The 19,682-nt window shown below is 51.5% G+C and overlaps 7 protein-coding genes across 7 annotated transcripts; 6 read left to right on the top strand and 1 right to left on the bottom strand.

Moving 5' to 3' along the window:
- Positions 1-926: 926 nt before the first annotated feature.
- On the top strand, positions 927-1,681 carry BDP81DRAFT_453896 (uncharacterized protein; the record flags this gene model as incomplete). Its single annotated transcript, XM_060592876.1, has 2 exons — positions 927-1,047; positions 1,152-1,681. 2 exons carry the CDS (start codon positions 927-929, stop codon positions 1,679-1,681), a joined length of 651 nt encoding a protein of 216 aa, XP_060440286.1.
- A 3,587-nt stretch (positions 1,682-5,268) lies between these two features.
- Positions 5,269-6,208, top strand: BDP81DRAFT_113250 (uncharacterized protein). Its single transcript, XM_060581504.1, has 2 exons — positions 5,269-5,466; positions 5,599-6,208. The coding sequence occupies exons 1-2, from the start codon at positions 5,427-5,429 to the stop codon at positions 6,030-6,032; spliced, it is 474 nt and encodes a 157-aa protein (XP_060440285.1). The 5' UTR covers positions 5,269-5,426; the 3' UTR covers positions 6,033-6,208.
- A 931-nt stretch (positions 6,209-7,139) lies between these two features.
- On the top strand, positions 7,140-7,974 carry BDP81DRAFT_501945 (uncharacterized protein; the record flags this gene model as incomplete). The annotated part of the gene is made up of 2 exons (XM_060595549.1): positions 7,140-7,346; positions 7,402-7,974. 2 exons carry the CDS (start codon positions 7,140-7,142, stop codon positions 7,972-7,974), a joined length of 780 nt encoding a protein of 259 aa, XP_060440284.1.
- Positions 7,975-9,485: 1,511 nt separating this feature from the next.
- BDP81DRAFT_330257 (leucine rich repeat family protein) lies at positions 9,486-13,041 on the top strand (the record flags this gene model as incomplete). The annotated part of the gene is made up of 2 exons (XM_060585386.1): positions 9,486-11,348; positions 11,398-13,041. 2 exons carry the CDS (start codon positions 9,486-9,488, stop codon positions 13,039-13,041), a joined length of 3,507 nt encoding a protein of 1,168 aa, XP_060440283.1.
- A 570-nt stretch (positions 13,042-13,611) lies between these two features.
- On the top strand, positions 13,612-14,470 carry BDP81DRAFT_398790 (uncharacterized protein; the record flags this gene model as incomplete). Its single annotated transcript, XM_060588503.1, has 3 exons — positions 13,612-13,956; positions 14,003-14,260; positions 14,330-14,470. 3 exons carry the CDS (start codon positions 13,612-13,614, stop codon positions 14,468-14,470), a joined length of 744 nt encoding a protein of 247 aa, XP_060440282.1.
- A 1,037-nt stretch (positions 14,471-15,507) lies between these two features.
- BDP81DRAFT_453892 (uncharacterized protein) lies at positions 15,508-16,371 on the top strand (the record flags this gene model as incomplete). Its single annotated transcript, XM_060592875.1, has 1 exon — positions 15,508-16,371. The coding sequence occupies one exon, from the start codon at positions 15,508-15,510 to the stop codon at positions 16,369-16,371; it is 864 nt and encodes a 287-aa protein (XP_060440281.1).
- A 1,985-nt stretch (positions 16,372-18,356) lies between these two features.
- Positions 18,357-18,680, bottom strand: BDP81DRAFT_330632 (heterokaryon incompatibility; the record flags this gene model as incomplete). The annotated part of the gene is made up of 1 exon (XM_060585424.1): positions 18,357-18,680. A coding segment is annotated over one exon (324 nt), but the record flags the coding sequence as incomplete, so codon positions are not given.
- Positions 18,681-19,682: the final 1,002 nt, after the last annotated feature.

Raw genomic sequence — 19,682 nt, 5'->3', positions numbered from 1 at the left:
TACGGCGTGTACTATATAGTATATAGCTAGAGCCTGCGACCCTTCACGCCACATACCCTCAGGGAGGTCTGCCGCAAGGGCGGCTGCGCCCTTGCCGCCATGGCGTTAAATAGAACAACAACAACAACAAACCTGACTTGAGATTCGCAGTGTCTTTCTGAATCGTAGGCAAGGCGGAATTTTCCGCCTTTGCCAGGCGAACCATGGCTTTGGAATACCAAGTTTATCGGCGACCATCTTGATTCGAAACCCATTTTTCATTAGTCTGTGGGAGTATGGCTTCTGAAAGCTTTTGTTATTCATTGTATTTTCTGTCACTGCGAGTTGTCAATGTCAACTTACTGTGATCAAGTCAATTGCGTACTCGGATGATCTCCGATCGAGCTCAAAGACTGATAAAGTTCGTATGCAGCACAGCGCCTCTTGGGAACCATTGGCCGTTGGCGTTTAGTTCTTCAAAAAGGTAGAGATGGTGTCCTGATAAAACCAGATAAGCACATGGGAAACTGCATCGGATCCCTGAAGTACGGGTATTTGTCCGTGTGAAGTACTTTACATGTAGCCGTCCCAGCAAGAGACTGCATGTGAAGCGACACACACATCAGCTACGGCTGAGCGTTTAGGAACGTGGCAAAAACAAAACATTACACTAATATTCAGCTTACATTGATAGTCGGCGATCCTTGCGTTGGAAGATTGAAAACGTCGTTGCTGGTCTCTGCTAGTCTTTGCAGCACGTGCCTATCAGAGGCACAGGATACTCCCTTCATTCTACCAAGTCGCGTTTCACCTAGTTCTAACTAGTTGCCATCAACACAAAAGTCTCTCTGTTCTAGAATTAGTTGTCGCCCGGGGGACGTTTTGCATCTATCATAGAGACACGACGTACTTCATTGCACTGAAACTACTGCATATCAACCAGCGGAATGCAAAATCTGCTGTTAAAAAGCTGTCAGTGGATCGATAGTCAGCTTGCCGTGGCGTTTACCGACCTTGCAGTGTATGGAAAGGATGGAAGACTCTTAGCAGGCCTGCTTAGGGAATACAGTAAGTGGTTTCAGAAGAGCGCTCCGACCTCCCCGCGTCCAGTCTCTATCAGATCAGGGATATACTTATGCAGCACATGAGGCTTCCAGACTAACAACCAAAAGCCCAAGCTGTACAAGACTATGAGTACATGACGAAAGTCTCCCAACAGCCATTCGATTTCTTCGTCGCGTCGAGTGAACGATACCAAGACAGCTACGTTCTCGACAAGGTGATGCGGAAGAATGGAGTAGGGGCTAGACAGTTCGCCGATCCGCCGCGCATGACGTACGAGTCCATGAAGCTCCATGCTTTGCCCACCGTTCCCTGGGGCAATGAGAAGAACCCAGAGCCTCTTGGCGGAACGAGAAACGCATCGGCCAAGGCAGTGCTTCGTCGCAACTTCTGGTGGAAGATCATGGGCGCAGTGATTGGAGGGGCTTTCCTTGTCGGTCCTATGTGGTTGCTAGTACTGCAGCGAGACTTGTATCTCAACCTCGGAGTTGCTACGGCGTTTACATTTGCGTTTGGGTTCCTCATTGTTGGCTGTGTTGATCAGCTGGACCAAGTCTTTGCATCCACTCTTGCGTATGCTGCGGTTCTCATGGTGTCCGTCGGAGTTATGTTTGATAAGCAATTCCCAGAAGGCGTGTAGTGTAAGATGAGAATTCTGGTTTTCTGGGCGGGCAAAGTATCACGAAAGTATCTATTCACTGTTGGATACATGTAATGATAATGTCAAGCATCTTTGCGTACCTGAGAATATTCAAGTGTCATGGCATGATAACCTAGGGGTCCGAAGCACTGACTTGGGTTCCCGAAGTAAGCCTCACTTTGTTGAGCGAGATGACGAATCAACACCGGGAGATTCTATGGCTCAAAGCGTCGTATTCTCGGCTTGATGGGATGACTGATTATGTACTCCGTACATGTCAAAGAAACGGAGATGATCAGCAAGTCAAGGCACTGGGTGAGCCCCACGAAAGTGGACCACCGAGGCCTGGTCCGAATTACACGAAGAGGCCTTGGAGTGCATCTGTTTACACAGTTGGCTGCAACACACTGTCTACAGACATCACCTACTCTGTAGGTCGTCTTCTCAGGCTGGTAGAATGCTTTGTTCTCCTTCGAGTGTGTGAGTGTCCAAGATCTTGCAGACTACAACTGAGTCACCTCATTCAGCGTCCACGGTGATTTTAGTTTAGCCCCTGAATGCATCATGTTCTGCGAACAGTATGGCACACCGTGAATTGTGTGGAGCTTGCTGCAAAGTGCGAACTCAAGCAGGCAGTGATCTCATAATGGCGATCCCGAGACAATAGTTCACAAAAAAATTCCACAGTACCACTGCCGCCCGCATCGAGAAGAGGGATTGGTTGTCAGGTTGAGGGGAAACAGTGACACCAGCCCTCCTCAATTCCTCTTGTTTTGAGTTGCTTGGAAGCATTTGGATCATAGAACAGTCAACTTGGGAGAATTCCATCTCGGCTCGGGAATCTCAGGGCTCCTGTATGTGGTCTGCTTCATAGTCCCCTGGGGTAGTGCTCAGACGACTGAACGGACGCGAAGCCGAAGCAACAACAACTGGGAATGGCGAAATGTCTGGGCGAATACACGAGTAAAGCAACAGAAAAAGTGCCGTATCGTTGGGGACGGACCAGGAACAGAAATCTGGCCAGTTGTTGACGTAGAACAGGTTTCTGATGTCGATTCCTTGCTCGGGTATCCCCACGGATGCCAGGATCCCAACATTGCTTCGATCGACGAATCAAGTTATCTGAATTTAGACAGCTCTTGATCTTGTGAGAAGAAGAGACAGGGCTTACCGAGTTTTGTAACACTGTGTTCAGGGGACTTCCTTCCATGATGTGCAGTGATCTACCGCAGCCCCTGATTGGGCAGTCAATCATTGCTCGAATTCTTGATGCCTAAGAACATCAAATATGAACGTCAACCAACATTACTTCTCAGCGAACGAATGAACGGGTTGCAATGATACGAGTGAGTCCATGGCTTCGAGTGATCCATGCTGACATTGACTGGCGTACGCCGTACTGTAATATTGGTTTTTGCCTCAATGATTTCAGCACAGACAATGATTATCTGACAGATTCAATCAAGCTGTAGCAGATAACTCATGAAGTCAACATCTACCGTTGCCATAATTCTTGTTGGTTAGTTGGACCGATGGACATCGAAAACAAGCTAAAGACACATACGAAGTCAAGCATGATGTTACGTACTATCTGAAGTAGGTGAAAACCTGGTCTTTGCTGAATCTTTCTTGTTCTCAAAACGGATATTCACCAATTTCCAACTTGCAACACGGCTATGACGTAGACAGCGCTCCCATCAAAATTGCCCACATTCTCAGCCACAGGGCCAGCTCAAATCCCAGTCATACGCACGGTTCACGATGGGCCACGTAAGGACGCGACAGACACCTCGAGTGGGTGCCTTTCGGTGTCGTAAGCTATCACAATGAAGCCAGTGGTGAATTGGAATTTGCTCTTGCTTTGATGGTCGCACGAACAGGTTTCTGTGATTGGGCTGTGTCTCTCAACCTGCGTTGGTCTGCTCTTCTTCCAACTCCAGCCAAAGTGGCTTAGCCTGCTTATTTCCTTTGTGGGACTCTTGTCAGCATTAACTCCGGCACCGCAACTAGTCATAGTTGGCAACTTGGCATTGGCGTCGCCGGGTTTGAGAAGCTCTTTCATAGAGGGTGTTCTGCTCCGGTCTAGACGCGTCCATTGTCAGGTGCTTTGTGAGCGTCTTGCGTATTACACGGTCACCAGAATTGGAGTACGCATAGGCAGTCCTTCTTGACTCTGGAGGTGAATGAGGTGGGACGGGGCTGGCTCCGTTGGCCCGTGAGCGAGCCGTTCAGGGGTCCAATAAACCTGCAGCTGATTGTGAGGAGATCCGATCTAGCCGGGGCCCTGCCGAAGAAGCGTCGGAGCTGCTCTTCCTCTTGCGCGGCGGCCTCCAGGAGGAAATGGTCCCTTGTCCAACGTTCCCGACCACAAACAGCAGATTGCAAGACATCACTAGGTACTCACAGCTGATGATGGCTCTGTGGCTTCTTCTTCTTCTTCTTCTTCTTCTTCTTCTTCTTGCTTGAACTCCAACGTTGTGATGATTGTTTACCGAGATCCAGATCCCGAGGTACGGGTATGCCCGACAGTCTGGATACAATGTATTGCTGTTTTGAAAAGAAAAGTGGTGACGTGAGCATGACGATGACATCGTGGCCGTCACATTACCCCTTGCTCATCAGAAGCAGTAAAATGTCAATAACCCCCGCTTGCTCTTTGAGAGTTGTCAGGCATTGACTGACGTGGTTGTCGTGGCTCCGCAAGGACTGAGCGAAGTTGCGCTGTCCGGGCTGCTGTTCTGAACCGATTGTCTTTAGTATGACAATTAGCATTGGCCAGTGTGGCTTCGCCGTCCTTCATATGCCCGGGGAAAGAGGGGTCCAAGGCACCACAATAGAAATAGGGGTCAGTGATTGGACACATGGGACGAATACAGCCACAATTAAGGTATCACGGCGATCATTCCAACGGTTTAAGGACTCAAGGGCCCAAGGGGGGCATAGCAATGGACCCTGACAGTAATTGCCTGACACTTGACAGGCCCGTTTCCAGGGCGAAGACGCGAAAAAGAGAGACAAGAGGGCGGGAACGCAAACGACTGACCAGACCTGAAGGAGGGGGAATGGCGCAGACGGCCTGGTTTTCCCCCCTTCGCCTGAGGGTGCCCGCGTGACACTAGACAGGGAACATGCATGCGGTTATTGGGCGCTGCTCACCACCCCATCCTTTCCAGCGCCGGATCAGGTTTTTCTGAGGTCCCTGGAGACTGGAAAGTTGGACAAGGTTTCAATCTGGCAGTGGAGTGATCATTGAAGGGCGAGCCGGGGCGGGCTGGGTCAAGTCAAGTGGCACACACGGGCAGTCCGCAGCCACGGGGTTTTGCGGGAAAAGGAGATCTGCATTTATAAATACCTTATCCAGGACACATTCTCATTGCCAGTTGCTTGAGTCGTACGCTGCCCTTAAACGGTTTAAACTTGCAGAATAAACTTCCCAAGATGTCTTCGCAAATCCCCCGTCCCGCTTCGACTACCACGAACTCGTCGACTTCGACTACTTCTACCTCGACGACCCGGCAGTTCTCGGGCAGCATGGACGCTTACACCCTCTCCATGTACGAACATACCCAGCGCCTGATGGCCGCGGCGCAGATTCCGTACACCAGCCCCCTCAACATCACGTCCCCCGGCGAGCGAACGCCCTCCGGAACCGGCTCCGTCGTTGTGAGGAACGGCGTCCCGCAACTTCAGTCTGGCAGCCTTCCTTCTTTCGGCTCGAGCTGAGCGGTCCTGCAATCGAATATCTATGAAGCTGGAAAGACGCCAAATACCGCGATTCCGCTTCTGTGAGCTGAGGTAAGCGACAGTCCTGGGATTGCTCCCGAAGGTGCCGTGCCGATGTTCATCGTTCCTGATTCTCCGTTTCTTAGACCTCAAAGATGCAGATTTCCTTGTTCTTTGGTTGATTCCAGTCGAAGCCAAAGCAATTGACGAAGCCACGATCATACCACGGTCTCTTCCCGAACGCTTTACGAAGATCAACTGCTCCTTGCAAAACCCTCGATGCGGCGTTCTTTCAATTACTTCATTTCCCACCACGAAGTTCAGCCCGATTTTCAACCCGACATGGAATTTCGCTTCTGCGATGCGGCCTACCTATACTCCACACGACAGCTATCACCCGCAAGCTATCACCGGAACCGGGCCTAAAAGGATCTCGACTCGGACTCGCCCCAGAAACCTATCCACACCAGCAATGGGAGGTGCGGCTGCGGCCGAAATGATTGCTGACATCGCTCGATTTGAAACAGGCTTTCGCACCCGAAGCTGTCGTCCAATGCGGGGTCGCTGTCGTGAAAGAGGGCGGATTTTCTGGTCGATCCTTCGTGGACACTTGTTTCGTACAGCGTGATAATGTCTAAGGCGCGCCCACAAGTCGCTATTTCACACGCTATTTTTCTCTTGGCTTGGAACATTGCGAGGTTATGATGGAGTTTTGCTCTTTACGAAAGGAGGAAGCAGTCTGACGCAAACGTAACTAGACAGGGCTTTGCCTGATAGTCTATGATACCCCTATGGAATTCAATGAGCATACTCGTCTTCTTTCTGCAACACGTTCCTTACGCTAGTGATGCTGATTTTGGCGTCTGTTGACTGGGTATGATGACGGCGCTAAAAGTACTGCTAATATCCAGGGCAGTCGTCGCCTCGTGAAGCGGCTTTTGTGTCGCGTACAGAAGTCTCATTGACGCCTTTCGTGGCGATGGCCTATCTGGACTCTACATTCAGTAGTCGTCCTTTCCGGGTGTCAGCAAGATTGTTCGTTCCTCTCGTTTGCGTTAATCTTCGCCATCTCTGGCTGGCTATTCAACCAGAACAAGTGCTTTGTATTATCAAATGCCTCGTGCTGCGATACCGTCAGACGCTTCGTAGATGTCACTAGTCTGTTCCTACGTTTCCTTCAAGCTTCAGAAGATGCTCGAACAACCATGCAAAACTTTCCATCTTGGCATCTTGTGCTTCCTCGACTCTTTGATCCTCTAATGATTGAGGCCAATCCTTTGATCCCTTCTTCACTGTTGAAGTTGTCCGTTGACAACAGACTTCCGCCCAACGATTGTGTTGAAGTCAGCTGGATCTCGAAGGTTCAATGAGGCCTGGAGTTGGAGATGTTCCCCTTTTGAATCATCTCGTTTCGTTTTGGTATTTTCTTCATCTTCTTGACCACTTCTTCTCAAACCAAACAGGCCATTCATCATGGCCCTTTCAGATTAGATCTTTCAACATGGCCATATGCCCTAAAAGAAGGCGAAGGACATTCGTCCTTTCAGATATCATTACCCGGTAGTGCGTATTCTCTCAGAAATGTACGAGATTTGAACAGCATGGAGTGACCAACGGCATGATAGATGCCCGGGCTACATGGCAACCATAGCAAGAGCTGTCCCCTGGGGAAAGCCGACTCAGATGACCACAGCAGGTAAAGAATATATGCCATGCCAGGACCTTACCCCCTCCCATGATTTTAGGTGCTCCGGTGTCGAACATTTTGTTTTTCCTGGAATCTCTCTCTTCGTCTATCCAATCCCCCAATGGTTTACCGGTAGCCTTGAGAACCATCTCGGCCCATCTCACAACATCGATACACCCCTTCAACAGCCGCTCATCATCATCATCAGCAGTAGCATCGGCAGCAGCAGCAGCATCAATGATGAGTTATCCGCGTGTAAGTGAGACACTCTTCAAGAGATTACTTCAGCCTAAAGTTTCCTCGAAAACAGGTCCCAAAAGTGCACGTCCTTGCTGGCGACCAACTATACCCTATAACGGAACAATGGCAGTTTGACCGAATGAGGCGATTGGGTGTCGACATGTGTGACTGGGATAGCATCAACGGACGGCTTCTGCGCTACGACCCCCCCGCAGAGCTCCCCTACGAACCTGCGGTCGCCTCCGGCCTGGTGAGAGTCTTCATCGACATCACCAACCGCCCAGCCGTCCTTCCCCCCGGCTTCTGGGCCACCGAAAAGATCCTCATTGGCCCTAGTTGGGGCGTACCGGGCTGGGTTCCCTGGTTTCCGACAGACCCTCTGTTCCTGAGCAATGAGAGATCTCTTGGAGGACGTCCTGGGAAGTTCGACTACATGCAGTGGTGTGGTACCTGTGGGAAGTGGCTCCTCGGACAGTTCTTCTTCGAGCACATCGGCGCCCGCGAGGATTCTCGCACCTGCAACCGGTGTGTCATGCGAAGAGACCTCCGCAACCAGGTCTACGATTCGAGGGACGCCTGGATCGCGGCAAAGCAGCCGATGATGATGTGGCTTTGCCCCTGTGAACCGGGCTACGACCACTAGCTCGAGCCCGGAGCTCCCGGCCGAGGAGGAGGGCGGCAGGAGGACTTGTAAGTCATCTCATTCTTTCTTTCTCCTCTTATTCCTTGCGTCATCCGGTATGCCTTCTCTGCCGAATTGGATCGGCTAAATGGAGTCCAACATCGCAACTCGGGACGAAAGCAGATGATGTTGGACCACGGATCGAACGGCCGACGCAAGATCTGAACCGCCTTAACAAATTCTCTAATATCACTGCGCGGGGGAGAGTCCCTGCCACCCCTGAAGCTTTTGAGGGACGGGACGAAAGAGTTGCTGTCACTGGACCGTGGACGGCCTCAACTCCAGACTGAAAGGACCAGGGGCTTCCCTGACTGTCCGGGTTCGTTCGTCCGGGCTTACCGGCTGCCGCGGACGCTGTGAAACTGGCTTCTTCCCTCATCTCAGGTTTCATCAGATTAAATCCAAGAGACTAACTTTCGATCAAGCAGATGTCCTTCCGTGGGGTAACAGCGGTCCAGATCGAAAGAAAACCATCAAAAAGCCCAAAAACAGCAGAAAAGGAAATAAATCTACCAAAAAAGGGTGAAGAAGAGAGGTAAGCCGATGTTCAGCTTTTCATCCTACCTGCCTTATCATCGGCAGAAAGCAGCTCACCCATCCTCTCACCTTCACGGTTCACATATTTTACATGAGCCTTATCAACGTTGGGCATCAGCAGCAAACACGCCATCCTTTTTCCGGCTCATTTTCCCCTGTCTTTTGGCTTGATTTTTGAATTCCTGCTCCTCAATCGGTAGTGGAGTTTTGGGAGAAACAAAGTCGAGACATGCAGGAACCGTTGCTGACTGTTGGCGCTAGAGCTAAGCGAGTCCCAAAGGAGCGAAGAAGAGGGGCCTTATGTCAGCAGCCGAAGATGCTGCGATGGGCTGCAATTGGCCGGGGATGCAGGCGCCGGGAACGTCGTTCCTCGTGCCGGGAAATTGGTCAAATCGACCATCCTTGTCGATCCCAAGAATTCACCCCCTGGTCATTATTGTCTGTTCTCTTGCAGATTTCCGATTCATCACTCGCCTGACAAGGCCCCAGGTCGAGAGGGTCCATCCAATGTCCGTTGCGACGGGAGAGGACATTCTGGTAGGTTTGCTGTTGTTTGCTTTCCTCACTTGTCTGTCTCTTTTGTATGCAAACTACAAACGCGATCCGAAAGCTGACTTGAACTCGACCATCAATAGCTAAGTACTCGAATGCGAACCGACGAGCTGCCGTTTGCACACGAGAAACCGCGACGTTGCGTCATCTCAACTTGAAATTACCTTCGTTAGTTCCCGACCCGTTTAGGAGCAAACGGAACAGCTTCCCACGCGCCAAAGTAACGCTAGACCATTGCCGACCGTCAGTGCGCAGACTTCGATATTTCCACAAGAATATTCCCCCAAACTTTTTCTTATTCCACGCTCCCGAGCGTTCAGGAAGCACCTTTTCGGCCTTCTTCATGCTCTCAGAGCTGTAGGACACATACCATATCCGCCACAATGGATGAGAAACAGGCACCTGGGAGGCCTAGTGGGATTCCTCGCATGTCCCGTCTGCCTCTCCCAAGAACGACAGCTCCAGCTCCCGCTCCAGCTCCCGCTGTTCGACCATCCCCATCGCGAGAAGGACTGAACTCGAGTATAAGGAATCCTCGCCTCCGCCCAGCTGCTTCGCGAGACCAATTGGCCCCAGCCGCTTCTCTCAAGCAACCTGAACCTCGTGCCATCGCTACAAGACCGAAACGCGAAATCCAGCCTCCAACTACGAGAAAGACAGAGCTGAGAGCCCCGACTACTGCACTGAGATCTTCCAAAAGCTTGCCTCGATTGCAACCAAAGGAATCGACAATCCAGAAACCCCCTACACCTCCAGAAGAACCCCAACGATCATTCACTCCGCGTTCGACAAGCGTTACGCGAAGCCCATCAGAGGACAATGTTGCTACCCCAAGCTCGAGTCGCCTCGGTGATCCGATTACCTTGACGAAAGACACGAGCAGCCCACAAGTTGCCGACGATGATGCCGAGCCTGATCTACCAGACTTTGACACCCTGAGGACGACTCCCTTCAAGCCCCGTCCGTCCCTTTCCGAACGAACAATCGAGACCCTTCAGCAACTGCAATCCTCCCCTTCTCTCAGCAAGAAAACCTCGACGTTCTTCGACCCAGATGGCACCATGCGACCCCGTTCACGCGCCGGCAGTGGCCACTCGAGACCTGGTTCAAGCTACACTTCCGATGGCTCCATGCGGCCTACGTCCCGGCATAGCAGACCAAGCTCGAGCTCTGGTGCTGAAGAGAACCCTTTCGCCAACGCTCGACCGGCTGCGAACGCGTATCGGCCTTTGGACGCCGTTGAGGGTACCCCTGCCCGCCGTGTATCTAGCATCCGTTCCCTCCGAGCACCATCGATGAGAGCTACCCCCCAATCTTCACCTTCCGGTCTGTCGACTACTTCAGCGATACCAGTCAGCCAGAGCCCCAGCCCAACGAGACCAACTGGCATCATGGCACCACCGCCCAAGGCTGGAGCAAAGACGCTTGCTGCTCGCCCTCTGAAGCCCCGCGCCTCGGTCCAAGGACTCTACAAAAAGCCTTCCCTGCCAACAATGACCCAGCCAGCTCCAGCGTCCGTTGCTTCGCCTCAGCCCAAGAAACTGACACCGTCCAAGTCTTATGGATCTCTACGAAGGCCCGGACCGTCAAAGATTGGTGCTCCGGCCCCTGCTGCCTCGAAAGATACCGACGAATCTGGCGAAACTGCTGCGACAAAGTCCTCCAATGCTCTGCGGGAACAGATTGCCAAGGCCCGGACCGCCAAGCGCGCTGCAGACAGACAAGCTGCGGAGGCCTCGTCAGCTCCAAGCGCAGCGCCGGTCACGGATTCTTCTGTGCCAGCCCAGCCTGAACCTCCGATTATCCCACAGGACGACGGCTTCGACTTTGGCATCGCTGTGACGCAAGACCCGTTCAACACCAAGAGATCGGAGAACTCCCAGAAGAAGGTTATTCAGCAGCGGCTCGGCACTGCCCGCAGCAGTGGCAGACTCAACATCGCAGCCATGGGCCTCAAGGAGATTCCGGTCGAGGTTCTCAAGATGTACGACTCAGAGTCTATGGGCACTTATGATGGCTCATGGGCTGAGACTGTCGATCTGACTCGCTTCGTAGCTGCGGATAACGAGCTGGAGACCATCGATGACACCATTTTCCCTGATATCACAGCAGAGGAAATGGCACAGGATGAAGACTCGAATGGCAACATCTTTGGCGGCTTGGAGGCGATGGACTTGCACGGTAACTCGTTAATCTCCTTGCCGATGGGGTTGAGACAGCTTCCTCTGCTCACATCGCTAAACTTGGTAAGCCAACCATGCGACCCTGAGTGTCAAACTTGACTAACAGAAGCAGTCGCAAAATCGCCTTGCAAACAACTGCCTCGAAGTCATCACCCAGGTCAAGGCCCTCCGAGACTTGAAGCTCGCCAACAATCTTCTTTACGGACCTCTCGATCCCATTTTCTCCAACCTCGAGAACCTCGAAATCTTTGACCTTCACGGAAATAACGTATCATCGCTTCCTCCTGGCATCGAAAGTCTATCCAGGCTGCGCGTTCTTAACTTGAGCGAGAATAGCTTCGAATCACTGCCTTTTGCGAGTTTGTCCAAGCTCCCACTGACGGAATTGCTGGTGAAGAAGAACAAGCTCACAGGCACGCTGATTGAAGATGGAGCCGAGTCCCTTCCGAACCTTCAGATGCTCGACCTATCATGCAACCAGTTGACACGCTTGGTACCTTCAGGATCAGTCATCAGCCTGCCCGTTGTCCATCAACTCATCATCTCGATGAACCGCATGCAAGAGCTACCCGATGTCAGCTCCTGGTCTAGTCTCATGACCTTGAACGCCGACGAAAACGCCATTCCTGAATTCCCCAAAGGTTTCACCGCTCTCGAGAAGCTTAGGCATGTCGACTTTTCTGCCAATGACATTCGCGTGGTACCGCCCGAAATTAGCAGAATGGACAACTTGACCATGATTCGCCTGGCTGGCAACCCGTTGCGCGATAAGAAGTTTGTCTCTGCTACCACGGAAGAGCTAAAGGAAGTCCTGGCCGGCAGGCTTGAACCGCCTCCGCCATTCAAGGACGAGGATACTGCTGTGCTAGACGAGACACACCTTGACGAACCCCATGATATTCACCCAGGTACCACTGCCGCGCCTGCAGCCGAAGCTTCAGTTCGTGATAACCACTCGGACGAGGATGACTTTGCTACCCCTCCCACCTCTTCGCCGACATCACCGGCACGAGCGCGTTCGCAAACGCTAGCCAATGAGACGTGGCCCGTCAAGCAAGGTGTCCTGGACCGATCAAATACCAAGTCAGCTTCTTTGCACCCTGTGATGTGCTCTAAGGTTGCGGCCGACAATAAGGTCATTGAGATCCAGCTGCATCACAACCTTTTCACCTGCTTCCCGAACTCTCTATCCTTCTTCGCTGATTCTCTTGCCGCCCTGTCTCTTGCACATAACCAACTGGTTGGCGAATCTTACTTGACGGAGGAGCTTGATCTTCCAGCACTGCGTGAGCTGAACCTTGTCAGCAACCATATCACCAGCCTATCGCCATTGACTACGCATTTGGTCGCTCCGCAGCTGGAGAAGATGGACGTTTCATTGAATCGCATTACTGCGCTCCCGCCTGATTTGCGCTCTGTTTTCCCCCGGCTCGTCGTATTTTTGGCAGCGAACAATCATTTGATCGAGCTCGACCCAGACACCATCAAGGGCATGGAGGTTGTCGATGCTGGTAATAACGACATTGCACACTTGAACCCGAGACTTGGCCTTCTAGGTGGCACTGGCGGGCTCAAGCGTCTAGAGGTCGCTGGCAACCGCTTCAGAGTTCCTAGGTGGAATGTTCTTGAACGGGGTACGGACACTACTCTGCGGTGGCTGCGAGGGCGTGTGCCAGTAGCGGAGATGGCATCGTGGAAGGTCAGCGAGGGTGACTCGGGCAATGCATCCGACACCAGCCTGGACGATGTGGATTAAAGGCACCGGCTGGAAGGGTATGGCATCACTGCAGGGAGGAGAAAGCTTTTCGTTTCCATTCGGGTTGACTTTTGGGGGCTGCTTTGGGGGCTTTTGGGAGCTGTCATTTCGATTCACGCACATACTTTTTCTTACCTGTGGCACCACGATACCACGTTGAGCTTTTCATGGAGTTGAGGGGAAATCTTTGCGATCACAATCGCCTGATATCCTGTACCAGTACTGTATAATACCATAGACATAATAATGGGACGGTGGCAATCCGTCCCAGTAAGGGTTCTGTTTCCAAGGGTCTTCTGATCTCCGTCTCCTATTGACTTTTCACGATGCTGTGGTAGCGCGTGCTGCCAGAGAGGTCCTCGAGAATGTGCAAAAGTCTGTCTCCGATCTTTTCTTCCTGTGATATTAAGCACCGCGTCCATATCCCCATCGTCGACCTAGCCTTCCATTCTCATCTCCAGCATCCCAATCCATCAAACACAGGTCCGTATCACAAGCAACGAGAATAACTTCCTTTATCTTACCTCTTTACTGCAGAATATTATCCGTCACACCGTGTCACAAATTACAATGGCTACATCAATGGCTTCCATTCGGGCAGCTACTTCCCGCCCCATGAGAAATGTCAGTTCCTTCTACACCAACTATCTCGACATCGTCCAAGCCTCCGGCGAGCAGACCGGCCGCGAATCGACAGACTACGACGAAGAGAAGCAATTGTCATCCGGCATGGACTCTCAACGTCAACCATCAAACTCCACCTTCTCCTGGCTTACCGTGAAGGCGGAGATTATTATTATCCAAACTTACGCCGTCCTCATTTTCATCAGCGCGATGGCCTTTATCTACTTTACGAGACACGTCGAACCCTCAGAGAAAGGTCCCATGGATCTCGCAATGGGTATCACCCTTAGGGTCGGCAACGTATAAATTCTGCGGTTTGCTCTATCTCGCTAGTCAGGCCTACGATATCAAGTGGGCGGGACAGGGAACGGTGTCAGAGGGCGCCGCAAATGTCGCTGCAGAGTCGGTTTCGGATGAGCACTCCGGCAACCACTGGTATGAGCCGTGTATCTCCCCCAAGGCTATCGATACGCTGGTCAATATCCAGCTGGGCGTGTTCACCGTCGCCTTTTGGCCTCTTGCTCTGTGCTGGAGCTTTGGACTCCTGTGTTGCGAGGAAATCGAGGACGTTGACGGAGAGATCGCTCTCGGTGATGTATGCTCTGCTGAGTACCGCGCTGCGGAGAAGATGCCTTGTCAATGTAAGAGAGTCTCTGAGATCTAGGAGAAGGAGCCGTTGCTCGGACGGAAGCTGACTGCGGCAGAGATCGTGGCGATTGAGAATGAGTTGGCGGCGGCTCAGGTGCGGAAGATGTATAAGGGCATGATGGTTGAGCAGAAACCGTATGCTCCTCTGGAGCAATAGGCTACGCTGACTCAAGCTGAGAAATTGTCTGGATTAGAAGCTGAGGCTATCGCAGTCACGTTATCTGGAGCCAATGAGCATATTCAATGTACTCAGTATAAGAGTTTGCAAGTTTACCTTAGTCAACCCAAGTCGTCGAATTAATCGTTCGGTGTTGTCAGTGCTAGTAATAATACTCTCCAGGTGATGCCAGTCACCTCCATGTCACCTGCATCACTTGGATCGGGCCATATAAGCCTATTGCACCGAGTTTCGGCTATTCCTGAGCACTCGGGCAAGAAATCTCAGTCGTGATGGGCCTTTTTCTCATTCGTATCCCCTTGGGAGAGAGCTCGTTCCCTACCTTACTACTTTACGTACCCGAGCTCCGTTGATCGTGCATCAGTCCTATCACCTTGCAAGGCTCCAAAGGAAAACCGCAGGCTAACACATGAGTTGTGTACCGCTTTGAGGCTTACTAACCTGGATGGACTGAAAAAGGGGAGAGCGGTGGGATGCCTCTTATACGCTCCAGCATCACGCCCGAACATGAACCCTACTGAGTTCAACCGGTGGAAAGGAGGCATCGTTTTGCTAGTGTCTTTGTCGGAAAGCTCGAAAGTCCTGTTCCTGGATTTATCAAACTCGGGCAGTCTGGATACATTCCGCCCACCGGCCTGTCATGTTTAGGTTGCGGTTCAGGACGGGTGTGCAATATCAAGCGCCGAAGCGGATGTTGACCAAAGAGGTGAAATCTAACTTCACAGCACCGACGGATCAACAACCTATCTCCGATTGAACCATGGCCTGGGGCCATATAAAAAGTACTCGTAGATAGACATATTGTAACCTATATAAATCTCTCTCGTCTTCCGGTCCAACGTGGCCAGATTATACCCGCAACATCTCCTTCTCAACGTCACTTCTCAACTCCAATCTCTCTCTTCCGATTATCCCACCAGGAATATACATCAACCAGAAAATAGATACTGAGGCCTCAAAATACCACGGAAGCTATTATCATCCAGCACAAATACTCCTTCCTCGCCCTAACAAAAATGGCTCCTACTCCTCTCGTCCCAAGCCCTGGTGCTGGCCTCAGCGCCGGCATACGAGAGGACGATTGCAACATGAGAAACACGATAATTATAGCGGCTGCATGCGTTGTCTACACTATTGCGGCGGTTGTATTCTACGCCTTCCTCAACAGGTGTCGTTTTCTTCCCAAGTGGTACGAGAACTCAGCTAGAAGACTGCATAACAAGATCTTGCTGCTCTTGTGGCTTCCTGCCATCTTAATCTTCTGGCCCATCGCTTTAGCCCTAGCTATCTCTTCCAAATGCGGCTTCGACATCGTCGACAAGTTGACCAACCTCTTGCGACGGGTCAAGAGGACTGGCAACGCCATGGGTCGCCACATCAGCGGAGAGCGAAGGGAAGGAATGGAGCTTGAAAGATGGGAAGAGATCGAACTCGAAGAGGGAAACTCTGACGTTATCCGAAAGAACACCACCATGGGAAACTTCATTAACCCTTTCGACGATAGAGGTCGCCTAAGTACCAGAAGTTCAAGCGGGTCCAGTAGCAGCGACCAGTCGCCCACAGATCGTCGGGCCTCCCCTTCGGCCACGGAGACCACCCCTATTAGGTGGTATGAGAGGCTTCCTTCACCTACAGAAATGGCAAGAGCTCTCGATCAGGCGGTCTCTAGCAGTCACGGCCGTCCTTCGTCAGCGGAACGCTCCAGGAGCGAAAGTCCTTACTCCGACGACGGTAATGCTCGGCAACCAACGGCAATTCCGGTTGAGAGCGTGAATACAGCGGTATCGGATCCGGGCAGAAAGTCAAAGATGAAGCGAAAGTTGCAGACTATTCCCGAGCAGACTGATGAAGTCAAAGAGTGGGAGACAATGATCATCTGAGCCGGCGGACTGCTTTACGATCAATTTCTGCTGTCGCCTTGCGTATCTGTCTTCAAAGACCACTTCTTGGATGGGCAAACCATTAGTTATGGCATAGCGGGAGTTATTATCACACAAAATGGGCGTAGCGGCGGGGCTTACTCTGATAATCAAGTTACTACATGTATCGACGCAGGGGAAGCATTGATTAGGTACTTTACTAATTGAGAAGGAGGAACACATCCCGTATGGCTCTCAACCGCCTCAATATACATGTACTCACTGCCAATATTCCAGTGCCTTCACGCTCTTCTATACCTGAAAGCCTTGCACAAGGCGTGCTTAGACCCTCACAAGATATGAGGCATCTTTGTCGCTGCTCCAATCCTCATCCAAGTTGCCTCTATAATGCAGCAGTCCATCACTTGAAGCCGCTCATAGGAATCATACCTCTTACAGGGATCGGGCTTCAAGAGGCACATCAGCATAGTGATACACCAGCCCTCAGAACTACTCGCGCCCGGATGACCGCTGAGGGCCATGAACTCCATATACAAGGCCTTGGGGCGGCTATCTCTCCAGGCACAGTCCAGCCAAATGAAACCAACAGGGTTCTTCACTTCGCAGGCTCCGTGATCCTCGTGGTCTTTGACATCGTAGATCCCTAATGTTTGGTCACCGTGCCGTGGAGGGGCATCATTCATGTATACTCCGTGGGAGGAAGGCAAGGAAGCGAAAGTCCGGCGCAAATAGCTGGATATACCGCGTACAGGCCATTCGAGTCCTCAATATTCCCAGGCGTTGACGAGATACGAAGATCTGCAATGCTTGCCACCAGGTCTAGGGAAGGCTTGTTGAAGAATCCTGACACTAGGCTCGCAGGAAATCCGAAAATGCCATCCTTTGTGTGCGGGACCAAAGAAAGAGCGACTGGCTTCCGTAAGCGATGACTAGGATATTGCACCTCTATACCGCGGCCTACTACCACTACTTCGCCTCGTTCATTTTCCGTCATTTGATGCGTGTGAGCAGACTTCAGCAAACCCCTGTCAAGTGTAACACTGCTGTCCCATCCGAGCCAAGACCAGCTGGGGAAGTTTGGGTTTCGGGCTTGCGGTCGATGCCATACGGTACGCCAGCAAATAGCTTGGTCGAAGGCGCATGTCGGCAAGCCGTAATGAAACATTGACTCTTCCCCATCGATGCTTGCTTTGAACCTCTGAAGAATACCCTGGAAGGCTGACATTTTGTCTTCGCCCTTGGTGAAAGCGCGTTTCGAGTAGTGCTCTGTGGCACACAGAAACGTTTCCAGCTCTTCTCTTGGCGGGATAGTTACTCAAAAGCCCACCTACCCTCTGGGACCTGCTGAGAGTCGTACTTGCTTTGGAGTCAGCAAGACGAGTACCGTCTAGCATGATCGTTGCTTCTTGGCACTGCAGAAAGAAACACCCCCGCTGACGTGAAGAGAATAGCGTGGTGAGACAATGTTTTTTCTTGGAAACACCAACCCCGACTTCCCCAAGGCGAATGTTATTCTTTTTCTTTTTTTTTCTCCTTTTTTTCTTGAGCGGTACTATAAGGGGTTGATTACTGATCCTATTGGCTTCCAGGCCTTTCTCCGCGTGACAGACTTCTTTCAGAAGATCTGCCCGCGGTACTAAGGACTAGGTCTTGACCTAGGCCCGACTAACGAATTTCTCCTCCTAAGGGAACCAGCGGGAACTAGGGACGGATAGAACAGACAGTAGCCCACGGGCAAGATTTGGAGGACGTTAGGAAGAGGCGTGTACTATAGAGTATATAGCTCGAGCCTACGGCCCTCCACGCCATATACCCCTCGGGAGGTCGGCCGCAAGGGCGGCAGCGCCTTTGCCGCCACGGCGTTAAACACAACAACAACAACAACAAGGCGAATGTTCCAGGATAGTGTCAAGCTCATCGGCAGAGTCACATGTTGTGAAAAGCTTAGCCGTGGTAGCTACTTGTAGCCCTTCCCCCGCACTCTTTTATTGAGAGACTGCAGCAATCGTAAACTTGGCGGCGGAGTAGATCTCGCGCATTCGCAATATCTGTGTCTTGACATCTCGAGGAGAATCCTGCACGATACAGAGCGCGTCGACCCAGAGATACCTTTCCCCAACAGTTTCGCACACATGTATGGCGTCTCGTATTGTCTTTGGTATATCTCTCCAGATTGCATCTAGCCTGTAGTCGCACGAGTATTCACCCATGTTTGCCTCCTTCAGCTTGGGCTGTTCAATGCCACCCCAAACGTATGTTAAAACGGCAAAGGAAAGCCCCTTGGGAGCGACGACAACGCTTCTCTTGTGAATGTCAATGAGCCGAAAGCGGACGCCGGGGAGATTCTGCCATCGTAATGGACTTGCGTGGCAATGCTTGTGATCAAGGCTTTCCTCGCAGTTTTGGAGCCAGCTGGGCTACTGTAGTCGTGTCTCCCGCTCTCCGAGAGAAGTAGGCTTCACCATTCTTCCTGGTGTTGAGAAGGTCTTGCCGTGTAGTTGTACTCTGTTGCTCCTTCTCATTGGTATCGCTAGCCCGCAATTCCAATGTCGACCTTGGTGCCAGGAACGCACTGAGCTTTTGTGGTTTATCATCCTCCCAAAAGTCATCTTCATCGTAATCCTGTCAAGGGCACTGTAAAAAGTCATCCGGCCACAGAGTCTCATGCAGGTCGCGAATAGACTTCCATAAAAGCCCATCCCACTTCCCATCAGAACTAAGATAGAGGGATCTTAGCCGCGTCCGTATATCGCAGGCAGCAATTGAGAGACAACCCACTAGACTTTGATACCCTGCGGGCATATAACGGAAGCTCTGAAAATGATGCAAGCGACAGGAAGGTCGTATGGCTTCTCTGCTGTTTTCAGGAATTGCTGTTGGCCATGGTCTTCCCGGCAAAACTGGAAGATGTCGTGGCCATGAATTCCCACCCCGTTGAAGATAATGCCTTCGTCCGCGCTCGTGAATGGCGATGTGATGATATCAGAGGACTCCGACGGTCCGGTCAAGAAGACGTCCGATGATTCTATGATTAGCAGAGCATCTTGAACCAGCTGAGGCCAGATGGCTTGCCACGCTGGGCTGCTCCAATCATTGACCTTATAATAAATAGTGTGTATAGATAGCTACGAAGCTTGAATCAGTACGAATTCTTTGCATGGTAGGCATCCTTACGGACGCTTACCCCATACTTCAATTTTGAAGATACATGTAGTCTAGATCACGGACGAAGGACAGTCTCGAAGCTTTTGAAAGTGACCAAGGAAAGGCTACATAATAAGTGCGTGTTCCGCATCTCCTCATAGCTACCT

This window comes from Colletotrichum phormii (genome assembly GCF_030913505.1).
Source record: "Colletotrichum phormii strain CBS 102054 chromosome Unknown BDP81scaffold_25, whole genome shotgun sequence".
In the NCBI taxonomy this organism is placed as follows: domain Eukaryota; kingdom Fungi; phylum Ascomycota; class Sordariomycetes; order Glomerellales; family Glomerellaceae; genus Colletotrichum; species Colletotrichum phormii.
This window is presented reverse-complemented; position numbering and strand designations above follow the sequence as displayed.